Genomic DNA, 18,799 nt, shown 5'->3' on the forward strand with positions numbered 1-18,799 from the left:
CAGAAGTCGCGTGTACGAGGGAACGTCGGATAGCAACGCGAATAGCATGCTAATTAAAAATTAATTAGAACAGGGAAAGAAGGGAGTGTGCATAGAGCGTTATTAGTTTCGCCTCCGCGATATTTCATGGCAATCGTGACACAATGTATATCACTCTTGTCAGTCCACATTTCCCTTTTCGTTCTAGTATGGCATATTTCTCGCAAGGCCGCAGCCCCCTGTAAATATCGATTCGGCCAGTTTCACGAAATTGTGGAGGACATCGGTGGAAGCATAGCGCGCATCAACGATCTCGCGTGTGTACTCGAAAACGTCAAGCGGATGTTGCCATGGGGTTTTCGCGCTAGAATAAGCCGAAATCTGTTCGGGATATATCCTCGGCGATGATGTGCCGTTCTTTGCGGCTGGCTGTTTATAAGCCACCGATATTTCGGGATTCGATCAAGCGTACATCGAAACTTTGCCGGAACTTCACGTAGTTGCGAACCCGTGCTGAAAGAAACGATACTCAACAAGTTGTCGAGATAACTGCTCCCAGGAAGCGGCTGTATCGAAGATCTACACCTACGGCGATACACATACAAGATTCACGACTATCCTTCAATATTGATTCGCTTGAAGATCAACGAAACATGATCGACCAGCTACGAATAGATGGAAGTTTTATCGGAATTTTCACCGGCTGTTTTTCAATTAATATAACCTTGTTCTTACTTGTTGGTTAGCGTTTAAACACGCTGCGCGAATATCATAATTGATATCGCGGTACAATGAATTATTATTATATCTCACATTATCAGATATATAACGCGATTTATAACGGTTCCTACCATTAAATCTTCCTTATTTACAACGTAACACAGATAGATCCTTATTATTCTTCCAAGATAAAGGAAGTAAGATGTACATGTATAATTCAATTTCGAAATGAACGGGCCTGAGTTAGAATTACGTTTTAATCTTATGAGAATACAATTCAGACATCTCAGAACACTACGTTAAGATACTGGTCGTTGCAAAAATATAGGAAATCTTGTTCGAAGCGTAGTTACGTAGCGTGACTAACGTTGATTGATTTTCCGGGTTTCGCTTGACAACTTCTCGTCATCCTTCCTCGCTACTATCTGTCACTCATTTTCCCTAAAATCACCCCTCGCCCTTTCTTTGGTCCCTCGAGAATTGGTCTGCTCTGTCAAGCTGTTCGTAAGCTTGTCGCTGATAAATCGGACGCAATCTTGCAAGTGAAGACCATACGCTGCTAACGGTCATCCTTCGGTTCGATCGTAAACCTCACCCTCTCTGGCGGTGAAAGCCGTTTGCTTGCATTTGACGGTTATTGTCACGCGGTTATCATCGCTGTTTCGCATTAATCTGTCTCTATAGACGACAGTGTAACTGCAGGTATTTCAACGGCATGTTACTCGTGTTTGGAAACGTTAGTCATCGACTGGTAAAATATTTACTTTTTCTCTGATACCTGGTTACACGCGTCGCCGCGATTAAAGCCCGACCGTACGTGTACTGTCAAAGTTCTATCTACTTAGTTAGGTAAATTTGAATATATGTATTCCTGGGAAATGATCGAGTCGTCTTTTCTTCGTTCACTTCCGTGGTCGTAAGTTGATCGACTCACCTGTTAGGAAGGATAATCGACGCATCGCGGGAAACGGATGGTTGCCGCTCGTGTCCAGAAGATCGAGCTGATGAACCTCGCCTTTAATCCTGTACAGCTTTCGATGGAAGTCCTCGATCGTCGGTGTGTAACTCTCTTCGAACTTGTTGGACAAAAATCTGCAATGAAAGTCACTCCGTATTAGGCTTTGGTTACCGTGGATTCTAACCAACCATCGTTTTAATGAATCGAGTATGTTTATTTTCCAATCAAATATATGTACGTCGGGTTACCGTTGGAATTTTGGACGTTTGACGAATCTTCACTCGAATTGACCATCGTGGTTATGTATTCTAGCTGATCGTTATTGGTACAGATGTGATGATTACAAGAGGTTACAAGTAATAGCGGCAATCGGACAAACGAGATGTCAATGACAATGAATTTAGGTTCGATAACGAATCCACGGCCAACGGGATGACGAATGCGATGTGATCCACGATCCTGGTGTGACTCCACGTACGAGTAGTACTTCTCTCAATAAACTGCCCCGCAGCCCAAATGGAACTGCCCTTATATAGTCCTCTCCCCACCTCTCGGGTCAATCTTTGTTTTTAAGGAGAACTATATAATTATTCCATACCTCTGTTAGGTACATGTCTCTCCCGTGACCGTGGCTACGTTCGGTGATCCGTTATGTTCACTTCGAGCCCAAGCCCATCGTCGTAAACCTTGAGCACCCATACTCGGATTAGAACATTACAACTATTTCTTAGTTTTATTAATTAAGTGTAGCTATAATAAAAGTCTGACCTAGGGTATTGGGGGTTTTCTCAAACATTTCAAAAGAAAGGCCCCGATGTCCTTTCATCTCCGACATGTATATTGATTTTCACGAGTGTACGTGTTTTAGTCTTCAAATATTTCATTTGTCAGAACGACAGTTTGTCAAAACATACATCCGCTGTAATCATTGCGTTACGCGAGGTTTTACATAACAACTTTTCTAATGACCCATAAAGTCGGTAAATGTATAAAAACCTATTTACATATTTCTAACAAATTTTATTTCCGATTGAATATTTTCTCTCGAACGCTGTTACGTCGCTTTCCACAGCAGCGACAGCAACATGGATTATATTCGAACGGAATTAAATCGTTTGTCCTATTAGCGGCGAGAGCGAGCGCATAGCGGAGGCTGGCTTTGCTGTTCGATCACGCGGAACGTTTCGAATTCGTTTTCACGATTTTTCCTCATCAAGTCTCGTATCGTAGTTCGATGTTTTCCGCGTCGTTTATCGTAAAAATTGCACTCTGATGCAATAATGATTTCATCGGGAGAATTATAAAACGCAATAATTGCAATACTAATTCCGTTTGTACGATGCTCGATTTAAAATTAATAATCAGCGGTTTAACTCAAATGCCTTGAACGTTAAACGCGTTACGAAAATATCAGACGACGAACGGTTGATGGAATGATTAGAAATTGAGCGCGAAACTGCAGCTGCGAGGCCATTAAACAACTAGCGTGGAAACGCGTGGAAACTAGAGACAATACGTGCCGCATTATTATCCATTAAGGTTATTCTTGTCGGATTGGGAACTCGATTCGAGTTGAATATGGAGGCATATGGAGCATATAGAAGTCGTTGTTTAGAAACGAATTTCGCTATTATCTGTGAAAGACATTAACGAGCACATTACAACGCCGCGGTTCAACGTGCGTATCATGGAATATTTTCGATTTAAACCGAAGAAATTCTAGACGAAATTCAATCACATAGAAGCTGTCACGGTCCAGTAAATCAGTGACACGTTTTCTGTCAGTGTCCACTTTCTCGCCGCGGGTTAAAAATATCGCCCTGTTAAAAGCTTTCTGGTTTTGGGGCGAAAGCGAGCCGATACGCTTAGATTTCGCTCATGGCAGCCTTGTATCGTCGTCCAACCGATCGGTGCTGTTGCGGTATAGTGTCAAATATTGTACTTTCTGTGGTAAATATCGATCGTAGATGTTTGTTCCTCCGGTTTTGAAACAGCTTTGTAGATTTATGGCCGTAAGTAAATTACTCGACAGTCTGCTGTAGCCACATTTTCATTTCTAGTAGAACATTTTCAACGAAGGAGTGGTTCCCAACGGTACCTCGTAAAGTGACCATCGTGTTTTAATTTATTTGATGTTAAAATATTTGCCACAGGCTCCAAGCATTTTAATATTTTAAAGCCATAAGACAAACTATGCGATACTCTCATAAACGTAAAAGAGCCTTTAATATGAATCAAGTTTTTAATTCTTCATCGTACAACGCTCGAATCTAGAAACGCTATCGATAAATTAAGACGAGATTTGACAGAACCGGGCATAGGATTTATGCATATTCTCGTTCTCCATGTCGAGTTTCCATCCAGGTGATACTTTTTAAGCTGAAAACGATACACGTTTGCTGTCGCTGATGAAAGATACAAGGCCGTGGTATCCATCGATGGAATTGGCCATCTTTGGATCGCCACACGGAAGCTACACGTAAGCTGTGCGTTGTAAAAAGTCATTTCCAACGTCGTATAAATCGTCTTGCCATTACAGAAGTAAAAACTGAAAATATTTGTATTTTTCGCCACGTTGTCTGCGAAATAAAAGCTCCTATTCGTACGACAGCCAATTTTAATAATTCTCCGACCCAGTTTTAACAATTCTTGAAAAAGAGATTCGCGGTAAGACGAACGCTTCTACTAACATATTTATGTTTTTGCTTAGCAATTTAACGCAAAGAGAATAAGGCTGTAAAAATTCAAATTCCTCATGAAAAAATATTCTCGTAGTAGACGACTGACTTCCAGTTCTCCCTACTACTCCGTTCTCAAGCATCGCATTTTCTACCAAGGGGAAACATTTTCATACATTCATAAGCAACAAAGCTGCTTCCATTTGAATGCTTCACTCCCACGTGGTTACATTGCCTCTGAAGGGTTAATATAAGTCAGCATGGAACAGCATCTCTCTCTATGTTCAGAAGAGAGAGAGAGAGAGAGAGTGAACTAGAGTCGTTTCTGTTTTGTAATGGGTGAAAAGAAATAAAGGAGCCGACCGCTTTATCCGGAATCTATGATTATAGTGGCGAGAAGGAAAGGGTAGGAATTACCGTGCTACAATGGCAGTTTTGCCAACCCTCGCGCTACCGAGCATAACCAAACGGTAGCAATTGCGCGGGGGTGGTTTGCAGGCATCCTCCTGCGAGGACGTAGACGCTGGACTAGGACTGACTGGGATCGGAAGGATGCCATCCTCCGAGCCTGAGGGCCCCTCCAATTCGGGGCCCGCCTGTGCTCCCCTTCGACCTCGATTGATTCGTTGCTCGGCCTCCTCTGGTGCACTTCCGCTTCTGCACAGCCTCTGCGCGCAGCACACGAATCGGCCGCACGCCTCCAGCTGAAATAAAATGTTCTAAGTGAGTAAATATGTCGGAAGACTTTTTAACGTAGCGCGTGAAAGGACGAGGAATATAATAACGCGTGGAAGAATATTGGAAGAGATTCTGTTGAAGGTGACTTTTAGAATCTCCGCCCATCGAATTAGGATCACGTATGATTTTCAATATCTGTTAGAATTTTTATTGAACGTTTACGTGTTGAATATTCCAACTGAACCGAGATGGTTTTATAAAGAAAAATGGATTACCATGGTGGCGTTATTTTTATTGCGATCGGCGATGTTTCAAGAATGGCATTCTGCGCCTTGCTTTTTATCGTTTGCACAACATTCCACGGGGTTTGCCTTGCGTACAACGGTAAAGGCCATTCAACAGGGAGGAGTACTGAAAAAGCGGTTTTTCAAACAGAAAATGAAGTAAAGCATGAAACTGTATAGTCGGCGCGTTTGATCTTGCCTCGCTAACCGAAAAATCCAAATTCGTTTATCGAGCGGTCATGCAATGCGGAATTCGATTTGCTTTTGTCTTGTATTGTTTAAACATTTGTGTAGATGTATTTAAATTCACAATATTTGTTTAACTTATTTTTAGCAGGTTGTATACGGAGAGAAGAAGGATCGATATTTGCATTAAATTCGAGCGAATACTCTTCTTGCGTTAAAACACACATGTCGAGAAGTAAACACGTTTTGGTAGGTTCGCAAACATTCCACGGTTAAATCAATGATTTTTCAAATACCACATTCAAATATCACACCCCCTCGCTTATGTGAAATTTCTCCACGCACAGTAAAAACATCGCTGGATATGAATATTTAATTCGAACGTTCATTATTTCTACGTAAAATTCATCGGAAAATTGAGAATACGAAGATAATATGAGGCGAAGTTTTATTCAATAATCAGTTCTTTTATCGTCATTGTACAAACGTGACGTATGTACATTTTTTTCAAATTGATACAACTAATCAGTTATTTCTTCCTTGTTTTATTAAAAAGGAAGACGAGAATTTATAAAACTTTTTCTTGCGAACGGGTATAACATTTCAAGAGAATTACGAGTACCGTAAAGATTGAGTTGCAAAACGGTTATCATAAAAAAATGAAATAAAATCTTTTTTTATCAAAATATATTTTGTCTAATCGGTAGGTTTCGTGGAAATATCGACAAAATCGTATTTCGCGTGTACCGGAAGTGTCAAATTCTCGTAGAAAGCGTCAACATCGATGGGCAAATGTTAATACGAAACGTGATACGGTTACTTTTAGTGAACATGATACGATGGAATCGGGTATCTGGAATGTCGAGGCAAATTTGTGTCGTGTATTTCTCTTTAGATTTGATTCTTATGTGTTACCTGCACGCAATTGAGTATGCGTAACTGAAATTGTGCTTCGCCACTATGTACCGGAAAGTTTGTTAAATTTCACACAACGCTATTTGTGTCCCCAGTTGAATAAAGTGGGACACACATTTATTTTCCGCGATTTCATCGAGATTTTTTTCCCTTTGTTGATAACTTTTCAAAAGCATTTCACATATATTTCGCAAATCCCTTTATTTAAATTTAATTAAAAAATTGTTCAAAATAAATTACACAAATTTTCTGTGCGGTCGTCTTTAGATTATTTTAACAAACACGAATAAAAGAAAAATATCGAAAACAAATGAGAAGTTCTTGGCAAAAATTGTTTTCAGTCATTTTATACAATGTAATTTAAATGAAACTCAGGACGCGAATGTCCTCGCTACTTATTGCAACGTGTATCAATTTCCAAATGTATAACAAGTAATATTTACATACCGCGAGTACGATATTTGCTCACAGTTTTAATTGTTCTTTTAGATTCTGTGGCATTCATCAACGAATGGCAATCGTTCAACGTAACACTGTTCTTCGATTCACGTTAACGAAGACCATCGCGATCATCGATGTAGTTGTTTAATTGGAAAAGGTTTCACTTACTGTGTATTATCGATTGGAAATGTATGTTTGTTGAAGATGACGTAGGTGAATGTTTTCACGAGCGGTTGTATCGCAAGCGTAGCAAGAAGTCAACGAAAGTGAATATTTCCAAAAAATAAAAAAGAAAAAAATCGACCGATAAAAAACGCCGGGAATGACATTTTCGTAATATTTCCACTTGTAATGATTGCACGAAAAATTATAGAAATATCGGTTTCCGTGTAAACGATAATTTGATCATCGTGCCCCGCGTTCCATTGAAACGACGAATAGTTCAACGAGAAACGATGAATTAATTCGTAACAGAAATACAAGAATTCTATGATGAATAATGGTTATCGATATTTTATTCGTGTGTATTTGGGGGAATACAGATTTTTACATTATCGAAATTTTTCTTGCGGTGATTTCTTTTTTAACATTTTGTTCGATCGATTTGTTAGATTCTTTATACATTCACAAAGAAATATCTGGCTCGTCCCACTTTCATGATTTCCATTTGAATTTGCGGCGTTATCGTGCAATATTCTCTAGTAATTCCATTTGATGTATATCTCTATTACTTATTTAGATGGAACGATTAATTCGCATCGATTGCAAAATTGCTATAATTTCGTTTTACTAGTTATCCGATAATCTCGAGACACGATTATCGACGAAGCGACCAAACATCGTTTCCGTTAATTTCAATAATTAACCAAGCCACGATGCCTGACGTAAACCGAATCAAATAATTTGTGACATGACCTATCGTAACACGGTCAACCTGGTCCATTGCTCGTCGTTTCAGACGAGCGCCATTCTTACGGTTCCTGAGTACCCCATTTCCTTTGTATGGTGACAAACTGATCAAACGATCGTAAAAATATCGGTTATAAAACGCCGGCGGTAAGGGGACAATAACTGTGAGAATTTTTTAAAATTCTATAATGGAATTAAACGAAGAAATAAAGATGAAACGGAAACAACAGGATAAACCTGCACCTGATAGTTTGAGAAAAAAAGGAGAAGGTCGATTCTTCATTTTTGGACACTTTCTTCCGTTAGGGCCTCTGTCTTTCGTCTCTAAACGGTCTTTCTAATAACCGTAGTGCCATGGAAAACGTAATTCTGTTGACAGCGTCTTGAAATTCGTTCCAAAAAAAGGAAACAGCATCTCTCGAGGCTGGAAACGTCGTATCATCACGGTTAAACGGAATACCAAACATTTTTTTTCACACGGACAAGGAAAAACGAAGAAAAAGTTAGAAGGGCACGAGGGTGTTATTAATCATTTGCCTAAATATCGTAGCTCGTGCTATCGAGCATCTCTGAGAGGCAGTTTTTAAAGGTTTCCCCATCTTGCTTCACAAACATCGAGATCAAGGGAAAAAAAAGTCTCCCTTCGATTTTCTTTCCCGCCCTTCCGTGCTATGCCTGGCGTCCGCGTAAAAAATTATAAGTCTTCATCGTCTTTCTCGACACGCCATGTCGCTTTACGTAGCGGATTTTCCTGGATCAACTTCCTCCGGGTTTCCTTTTCCACCTTCCCGATCGGGTCAAAGTTGAGAAGCTATTCATCTTTTTAAAAATCGCGCTCATAGGAACGTGGAATAACTCGATATTTCCCAATACGAAACATCCGGTTTAATTCGCCGTGACAGCAACAGGGAAACCACGTTCCGGAATTGCGAGGAAATCCTGTCGAGTGCTCGTTTTGTGTTCAAAGGCGGGCGAAACTGCAAACTTTCGAAAACATTTTTGTTCTTATTTATAGAATCCGTAGAGACCCGTTTTTCGTCATTGTTTTACTAAATTCGATGAATTCGAACGAGAATGTCGGTGGAACGCGGTGCGTCGGGCAGAAAGTTTCGTGAAATGTGGTCGTAACTTCGTGGACGGATACCGTATACGGACATAGTTAAAAGAAAACGGCGTCTATAAATACTTTTCCCTTGCAACCTCTGTTCCTATGTTGTAATCGCAGTTCTACCGGCGAATCAATTAAAATATCGTCTTCGTTGTTTGGAATTTCACGATTAAACGAGACTTCCACTTCCAAGTTTTACTTTCGTGTTCATATTTATCGATAAAACTAACTATACAACTTGTACGATGTTTCCAAAACTTGCAACCACTTTCATAACGGAATGTAAGCAATTTATACCTATTGACCTATGCTCCACAAAATCCAGTATCCACCTACGTGTCCCTCCATTTTTCGAAACTCTATCATCGCCAATTGCTTCGTTTCTTCCCTTCGTTCATCGATAGGCTTTCGTCGAACTGCATAAGGCGAAAATGAAAAAAAATGCCGTCATCTGTACGCGTAGCGTGTACTCTGCGACGCAGAAACCCGGCGTTGCAACGCGTTGGTAGATCCGTCCCAGTTTGCTTTAACGAGCGCGATAAAATTGTACACACAGGGTCGTGTAATATGCAAATAACAAAGTGCGGAAATAAAAAGAACGAAAGCGAAAGAAGTTAGGACGAAAAAGAGAGAAGCACCCCAGCGCGATTTTTTATTCGCTCGTAACTCCATTAATTAACGACAAGACGGGCCGAGTTGCGGGGCAAATGGATGGTCCGCAGGCACGAAGAAATTTGATTATGTTCGATTGGCACGGTCTCCAATTACCGCGCGCAAAAAGATCTGTTCGAATAAAGTGTATAATTAAACGTTACGAGCAAAAAAGAATTGGACGAATATTTCCTTCAAGGGAGAAGGTTCCGAGGAGCGAATATTTTCACGTATCGACGCCCGTCCTATTCGACTAAAAGCTTTTACCTGACGTCCATACTTGCGGCAACGAACGAATCGCATCCGTAAATAATTCAAATAGCGCGTGACCCGCTTGGTAAACGTGAAAAAGTAACGAACAATAGCGAAAAGTCACGACTGGTTTAACAAACTTTATTCACGCGCTATTTTGTTTCTGATACTAACCATATTTTTTTGGAATATTTTCCTCTCAGGTACAGCAGAGAAGATAATAAAGTTGGGAGGGTCGCGGCTGGATATCGATTTATAAGTTTGTTCGAGAAATTTGGTGGTACAGGTTTCAGTTAAGGTGGAAGTTTACGGAACGAAATTTAGATATCTAAAAATGTTTAATATTTCTGCTTTAAATGGTGGTAGGAACATCATTATTTCTTTTACTCTTCCTTTTATTATCAATTACGTTAATGTACTAGCATTCGTAATGACTTTCCAAGTACTTTCGTTCTTTGTTTAACATCGAGACGGCGAACGTTCCACGCAACGTCTCACTTCGGGCGCTGTGTCCCGATAAGTGGTTCGAGATCCTTCGTACAAATGGGTTTCTTCATTTGTATTGTGTACACTGTGAGTCGGTTAAGTCGTCACGCAAACGCGAACGCACACTTTATTTTGATTTATACGGTCATTTCGAGCGCGATGCGATCAGGATTGCACGAAACCCTCTTCGAGTATTATTCGATGGACGTCGACGTACATTAACCTATTTTATAAGCGTGTTGAATAATGTCCACGGGAATGACGATTACGCAAAATCGCGATAAAAAGGATCCTAAATCGTATGAAATCGTAAAATATCGAAGAAACATGTTAAAAGCTACAATTTAGTCGTTTTTTTAATATCAGAGAGAATTCGGTTATTTCTATCAGTGAACCGAATGATTCAAGTGGATTAGGTTTGAGCGCAGCAAGGTAGATGTTTGTAAATGTATCCAAGTAGCATAAATGTACACACGGGCTAGGAAATTTCGAATGTAAATACGCACTGCGGAACCACGGTTAGACGTTCTGATAGAATAGTTAAACGCGTAATTGAATTAAAACTTACAGACATTTTCGTTGGTTGACAACTTCTTTTATCGTAAAATTCACAAAGAAGTCGACTAACTTTTATCTTTTTCGTGTCTTTCTCGAAGCTAAGAGAAAAGAACCGATACAGAAATAAATATATTCACAGTTTCACGCATTCGAAAGAGATATCAGCATAAGCGTACTTCCCTTAGAGTTGTATAATCCCATTGTCTCATTGCGGTTGCAATTATCGCGTGCACAAGATTTTATTTCGAATTCAAACCAGCTCGTTCGACTGGGCGCACAATTGAAGGATTCATTTCCAGGAGAAAAGGCACGAACAAAAGCATTATGACGGCCACAATTGCATTTCTTTTGTCCGAATTGTTATTTCAAACGCAGCGGAGCCGCGGGTGCTTGCACGCGCGCTCGTCTACTGCCCCTATTGCAGAGGCGAGAGTTATTACGTAAAACTCGATCGCGTAAATGGTTACCGACACGCGTTTCGTTCAGTTAATTACCTTTTTGTCGTTCGAACATCGCGTACATCGTGGCTTTCATGGCGAAAGAACGTTTATTAATAAACTCGTGGAGCTTTTAATTTGATCGCTCTCGTGCGTCACTGTGAACTGTCTTTTTCGAAAGCTGAACTTCGCTTTAACGCCGTGTGAAATATTCTGAAATAGGAGGGGACATCGACGCGATTTCGAATATCGCATTATACTTTGCCAGTTTGCCAGCTTTTATACCTTGATTACTTTTTATTCGTGACGCAACTTCCAAGATAATAAGGCGAGTTTGTCGAATAAATTAAATTTATTATTGTTTGCGTAAGCGTATATCGCCTATTAAATTTTTACGCACGTCGAATATACGGTACACATATTTATTTTGCTGTTTGAAAGAGAAGGTATTCGTTTATTAAGGTACACGTTGTGAGATTGCCATAAAATATAAAGGACGTTCTTTCACAATTGATCTCATAAATCAGGCCGACGAGGAAGCATCGCACACAAGTGCGCTGGAAAAAACTACAACTCTACCCTCCAAACTTTTGATATCTGATACTTCCTCGAATAAGTCACGGGCTTCAAGTATTTTACAACGCGTGTATGATCGTTACGAGGGTCGTTCATGAAAGTGCTGCTTGTCGTGCCTTTTATCTATCTCTTTGTCGACTCTGTGCTTTCCGTTCCGTTCAACCAAACACAAACGAGCCTGTGCTTTCTATGTTGTGACCGAGTCAGCACAGTATCGGTCAGGATCGGAATAAATTTTTCCATGATCGTACTTGTAATCAAAGGAAGATCTCCACGAGAAACTCCTGTCAATGCTGCTGTCGAAGCATGGTGCGCGTACGCGCGAAATCGAAGCTTCATCTGGGAAATTTTGCATCATGAAGCGGCAGGAAATTAAGATAATTAGGTAACGATATAAACGAGGCAACTTGGACCGTATTAATTTCCGTTGAACGGGCCAGATTCGTGTAATCGCGTGCAATGATAGAACGATCGGGATCGATCGGTTTGATGAATTGCGCATTCAGCGACAGTTCGTTTCAGTTGCCTTGTTCCCATGTGTAAATATCGCCGTAACTGGCATTTTCTTTATTTCATTTAACAGAAATGTAACGTACAAAGGATCGTATCTACTCATCTGATTAAAGTCGATCAGTTAATGGAATTAACAGTCGTTGAATGGCAATCGTACGAGCACGATGATGGAACGAAGTTACGCTACAAGCTTAAGGTGGAACTTGTAACAGTTACTATATTCTGCAAAGTTCGCTTCAGGGTCAGATATTCGCGTACATGACCCAGTTGCGTAGATAATAAAACCATTGAAAATTTTCCTCAGTTTCCAATTTCATCGTATCGAATACACGGCTGAAACAATGTCGGACAGGCTTCTCGCCAGATCCAGCCGCGTTCCAGGACTGGAATAATAGCAACTTTAAATTTACGCCACCGCGCCGCGCTGTCTCCACGACTTCCTTTCGCGTTTGGTTCTTCGTATTGTTACCGGGACACAAATCGGCACGGCTTTACCGGAAACAATGGCGAAGTTATTCCTGTTTCGTCCTATACGGTGACGCTATTCCCACGTCCAAAATCAGGTGAATGTACGAGATCTCTATTTTCATTGCAAGTTGTATCTTAGCTCGGGAGAATTTCTACTTTTTGATCTCTAAACTCTCATCAGAGTAAGAATAACAAAGCATCGTTTATTTATCATTAGACTGACTTACAATTTCACGAACTTAAATAGTTGATTTCAAACCTTCGGGCTTTACTTCTGTTTAGTTTTTTCTTGTATATTCTTTAACTGAACTTACGTAAAGTACAAAGAACGTCGTTCCATAACTGATTGTTTGCACAAAAACGAAAATTTCATCGCTGAGAATAGCTAAAGGAAGATTAGCTCACGGAATAAAAGGGCAATTTTTTCAGCGTACTCTTTCCACCCGTTTCTACAACGATCCCTGATTAAATCGATAATCACGTTGCAAGAAGAATCGCAGACGAAAGTTTACGATGTTTTCCGCTCAACGTAAACGAGATTCGTATGCAATCTTACTATATGTAATATCGAAACGAAGAACGCCTGACACACTACAGGAAATGAAAAACTATATTCTGACGTTTTTCTTATCAACGAATTGAATGAAAAAATATACTTCGAGCGACGTTGAATTAAAAATATACTGATATTAAACAAAACCAAGACTATGGAGTAACTTTTATTGGTTGCGCAGAGAAGTACGAGAACATTCTTCAATCGTCTCTTATGGATAAACCGGGTGGATGTTTCAGAAACTTTCGTCGAGCCGTTTGCATTCGAAACCAACGCGTCACGAAACTCCACCAAGGAAGTTCTTCTTCGTGAAAAACTTCCCTTCTACGGTAAGAAATCTGTTAAATCGTTAATGCGACCAACGCAAGATCGGCGCAATAAATTCCGTGGCGCGTGAATAATGAAATGAAACATCTGATGCTGATCGAGGCGGTTGCCGGGCAATTATTAGAAGTTCCATTAAATCGCTAGGCTATAGCATTTGTACGAAACAGTGTTTCGTTCCTTCGTATTTTTCTTCTTTCTTTTCTCTTCTCCGTTCCCGTTCTCTTCGTCGAATCGATATTGTAAATGGAACTTAAGTCGCCTCAATTGTCAAATGGAGGTAAATGATACTGTCGCGATCTACATATTTTCTCGCTAAGAAGAATCTCGAACGGCTCGTTGCAAGCGGATAAAAGTTCGTAAATTTATTACCGTTTCGAACATAATCGGCGATTATCAGGATTTCCAACCGATCGGTGTTTATCTCGGCAATTTCGTTCGTGAAAATTTACGACGCGGTTTCGAACGGGACTTCGAATTATGTATTTAGAAACGAAACTTTCCGCACCATCTTGTATTTTGCGTTTGGCCTTCGCCCGCGATGATAAATCGGCAAACATCGGCTTGATGCTCGAGAGAAATAGTTATTAATGTCAAAGGACAGGAGCAGAATTCCTGCCCTTTGATTGCTAAAGTTTTGCTTACATTTTGCTCTCCATGAAGAAGTAGGTAGCTAAGAGAAAAGAACTTTCTTTGAGGAAGTAAAACAGACTACGAAAAGTATTGCAGGAATATGTAATTATTTTGAAAGTTCTGGGACGAAGCGGATGATTTTCTTTATGCTTGAAAGTTACGGTTCTTCTATCTTCCTGGGGCGTGTGTTTCATTTTATTCTGGTACATGTATATGTTAATTGAATATTATTGCTTGAATTCTTAAGGATATTTTTTTAATTGCCACGGATACCGGTAGCGTATCTTGATAGTTCAATAAATTTCAATATTTCAGAATACAAATATTTGAAAATGTGAATATTTGAAAACACATGATTCGAAGCAATGACGTTTATTTAAAATCCAGACGAACAGAGACAACGCGGATTATTCGTAGGGAATCACCGGTGTTCCTGATGTCGTTACATAATACATTCAATAAAAGGGAAGGAAAATATATGAAATGTTTTCGCGGCAATTTAAGGAAGAATGCCGTTCGGAGAAGGGTCTTTGGCTACCGATGTCAGAGCCTAGTTTCTCTTTCTCTCTCTGTCATTGGAGCAACTTTTTCCTTGAAATTTAATCTGAAAGGGTCGTCGACTCAGAGGAGATCCAGGCTTGTTGCCGCGCGTGCTAAGAAGAGACATCCCTTGGAACAGACGGTGACCAGGGAAGACACGTTTGCTTAAAGAAACCAGAATGAAAGTTTATCGGAGCAGACTGTGCGTCGGGGGTTCCTAAATAAATTTGTTCTTATCTTTCGTCGAGTCTTACGGATCGTTTTTGGCCTTCCACCCCCTTCCTAGTCCTTCATTTTTCTTCTTTTCTTTGCCACGACCTTTCTTTCGCGGGTTACGTCTGTCTTCTTCGTAAATCCTCCTTGTGACAAGTTGTAATTATTTCGTTCGGGGCTTCTACTTTTTGTTGAGGAAAAAGATAATAAATAGACCGTCGATATAATCTGCTTTGATATAATAAATCACAGTAAATCACTTTACGACCTTTCTAGACGCGCTATCATTGGAAAATTATCAGTATCAATCGCGTCTAATAAAAATCGAATGAAAGGGTATAAAAGTTTCCGAAATTTCACTTTGGTTTCTCTACCTTTATCCACGATATTCGTGTAAATATCACGAGAGAAATCGTACGATAATCGGAGGATCGACGTTCAGGCGAAAGTTAATGGAAAATTTATACTAGAAAATTCGTGAAAATTAGGGAAAAAATTTATCCAAACAGATCTTCTTCCTAATGTGAAGCGCGTCTATTACGATCGTGTGATATCCTTACCGACGTAAAGCTGTTTGTAACGCAGTTCCAGTCAACATTCGCGACGCAACTCGCTTTAATAGCACCTCTACGTGCACTTTATACGACGAAAGTTCAGTACATACAGCACGCGCAGCACGTTCTCTCATCGGGCGTTACGTGCAAGGGATCATCGATGATTAATCGCGTTCGGCTATCCTCGTAGTCTTATCCATTTCAAATTAGCTATATAAATGGCGATCATATAAAGTTTCTTCTTTCGAAGTTAGATACTCGATAATCACGAGTAATCGTCCTCCGCGAACTTTTGTTTCATTTTGGAAAATTCGAACGACCCTCGTTTTGCTTCGGCCTCGTAAAACACGCGAACTACATGCAGTTGTATTTCTGTTGTTTTTACTTTTATTGCCACCCTCCGCTCCCTTTATACCAGCCAACTCTGCCAATAAGAGCGAAAGCAGCTTGCTTTCCTCGCTGTTCTTGCTGTTGTCCTCCAAATGGTTTTATTCGTTTGGACAAACTCGGCACACGTATAGAAAAAGAGAAGAACGTTAATCGTAAAAATTTGATGGAATTCTTCGCGTTGTGCTTAGAAGCTGTTTCGAAGTTCTCGTTTTTTTCGAGCTTCATCGCTGGTGCCAAGTGTCCCGTTCCCTGACTGTTATAAAATTCAAAAGTGGGAGAGCGTAAAGATTTCTTTGAAGCTGAAAGTAAACTCGTTGGACGCGCGTCTTATCTTCACGACGTAGTGAAAATGCTAACGGAATCTTCTATGAACAAGTCAGTGTGGTTTTCCTGGAAGTTTTAACGTAACATGGAGAATGTAAATACAGTACTTTCTTCTGTACGAAGAGCAGTACTGTTTTCAATTTCATCCATTATACGGAACAATCGTTTCAATTAACGCGCGAAAAACACGATTACAGCCCGACCACTCGGTTGTAACGATGGCTCTACGTAGGTACTAGACATACGTATCTACGTTACCAGTAGCCACTGTGTTATACGATATCGTGTAATCTTACGTTGGAAATGTGAACAGCGAAGCGACGCGTTCAAGGAGCTCGTGTACTCCCCAGCGGCGTGTTCTGTCCGGATTTCGTCGAGCCAGTCTGCTTTTCGGATGTTCTTTGTGTAAGAAAAGTCTTTGTATGGAAATTCAAAGTCGACCAATGCAGTTTTGAAGGAGGTGATATCGACTAAGTGCGAAGCAAACAAGTAGCTGAAATGCCTTTCGAAACCGATGGTGCTCGACCTTGGATCATAGGGTTGGGGTTATCGCGTAGTGTAACCTACGAGTATATTTAGCGAAAGTACCAAAAGAAAGAACCGAAGGGGTTGGAAAGTTCTATCGGGTTACCGCTGTTTTCTAATCGAATATAATATTTCTGTTGCGTCAAATTTACCAGCATTGCTCCATTTAGAATCTTCTTAATACGTTGGAAGATAATATCAAGAAGGTTCCCGTAAATGCGATCATTCCGTGTTGCGAAATTGTAACAATAACCGTCAACTGTACCGCAAACTTTCGCAGATTAACAAGCACAATTGCTCGTTTACACGGCATTTTCCTTCACCTTCTGCCACCGCATTTTGCAACCGACGAGACGATATGATGATCTTCGTTCCCTGTATCGTCTACGACTAAACTGTAATTAACTCTGATTTATGAAAAAAGAGAGATACTTTGCGAACAATGTTGTACGGCGTCTATCGTTTCTGCGCCTAGTGATTATCATGGTTCAGCGATAAGATTTCTCTTTCTCTTCATCCTGCAACCCTTTTGACGTTACCGCAAGTTCGCAAGTTAGAAATCACGAACGCAATTCTCCTAGGATCTTCACCTTCGTGCCTAAATTTCTATTATCGTCACTGCTTCCTCGCCGGATAAAACAACTGCTCCAGAGTTTCTTTACTTTTTCTCTCAAACAGCAGGCCAAACATCGCCGCTATTTACACGTTTATTTTCGTCTGCAAATTTTCCAACGACGTCGTCGAGAGCCGGTGGAAACGCGTTATCACGCTTCTGTCCGGGACAAAGAAAACTTTCGCTCTGTTCGTCCGAGTCGCATCGTGGCGCGTTTGAAAAGGAGCAATCAGACGAGCAAATCGCGCGAGGAATCTTGTCTCGGTCGTTAAGTCGTTCGCAATGGCAGTGCAAATCCTCGGGGCCGCGATTATCCGTTCACAGAACGTGACCGAGATAAGAGATAACGAACGGTCTGTCGGCTGTTCCAAGGACGAGCACACGTTCCTTTAGTGCAGTTGCCATTTGCCGCTCGTCATTTGCATAGTCGCCACTCAGTCTACGGATCGCCTACCAGCACGCTGCCAAAGGCGGCCCATAATTATCCTTTGCATTCACGGGCGAACCTCCGGAGGTCGAACGTTAAATCATTGTGCATCAGCGATGATGACGAGTACGTATCTCGTCCGTTACCCTTAAAACCTAAGCTTTGAATTCCCGAGGGTACATCGTCGAATCGATAATTATACAAACATGTATTAGGTTGTCCGAAAAGTTTCTTCCGTTTTATGAGAAAATAACAGACGCACAACGTTTTTTGTTTTATATTATTTTGTCGAATTATGTACGATCCATTTTGCTCTGTTGAGATAAACATCGCGACACTTCACAGACTTGGTTTTACGTTTGTATAAAGGTACACTGTTGTAAAAAAACACGTTTGCGAAAAAGGACACTCTTCGGACAACCTAATGTTACGCACACTGTCGGTTGTAAGTGTTGTATTAAAATTTCTGTTGATATTCAGTACAAATTCAGTGTTTGTCGCTGCTTCTATTTTCTAGCTATTTTATTCACGTCATATACGCTTTATAACGTGAAACACTAAATGAGATAAAATTTGATAAAGATTTTCAATAAATTTGACGAGTAGATGTTCCAATACTTATGACTGACAGTGTACGTGTCATTATAGATTGTCGAACGCGTTTGAAAAGGCTGTGTACTGCATGGAGTGGTACGATAAGCATGATCACGATAAACATATTTTGCTCCACTGAACACACTCCACGTAATCTCTAATTGCTCGATTCATAATACGATACTTGATGATTGATGTTTATAAAATTTCGTCTCATTTCATAACCGTCCAACTTTACAAAACAAATAGTAAATGACTATCGCACTATACATCGGAAAGACTTGGTCGAACTTTTTTTATTACTTTTGTACC

General features: G+C 40.4%; 1 protein-coding gene across 2 annotated transcripts in view; it reads right to left on the bottom strand.

The window, feature by feature from the left end:
- Positions 1 to 18,799, bottom strand: part of LOC122569847 (dexamethasone-induced Ras-related protein 1) — a 46,248-nt gene that overhangs the window by 11,162 nt on the left and 16,287 nt on the right. Inside the window, exons 2-3 of one of the 2 annotated variants that reach the window (XM_043731482.1) lie at positions 4,753 to 5,039; positions 1,634 to 1,791 (exon numbers count right to left, since the gene is read on the bottom strand). In XM_043731482.1, coding sequence (XP_043587417.1) covers positions 1,634 to 1,791; positions 4,753 to 4,796 — 202 coding nt within the window. In that variant the 5' untranslated portion in view covers positions 4,797 to 5,039. Of the gene's footprint in view, positions 1 to 1,633; positions 1,792 to 1,905; positions 4,630 to 4,752; positions 5,040 to 18,799 lie in introns of those variants that run through there. The other variant, XM_043731483.1, reaches the window with a different exon arrangement.

The sequence above is a fragment of the Bombus pyrosoma genome, linkage group LG7 (assembly GCF_014825855.1).
Source record: "Bombus pyrosoma isolate SC7728 linkage group LG7, ASM1482585v1, whole genome shotgun sequence".
Classification (NCBI taxonomy): Eukaryota; Metazoa; Arthropoda; class Insecta; order Hymenoptera; family Apidae; genus Bombus; species Bombus pyrosoma.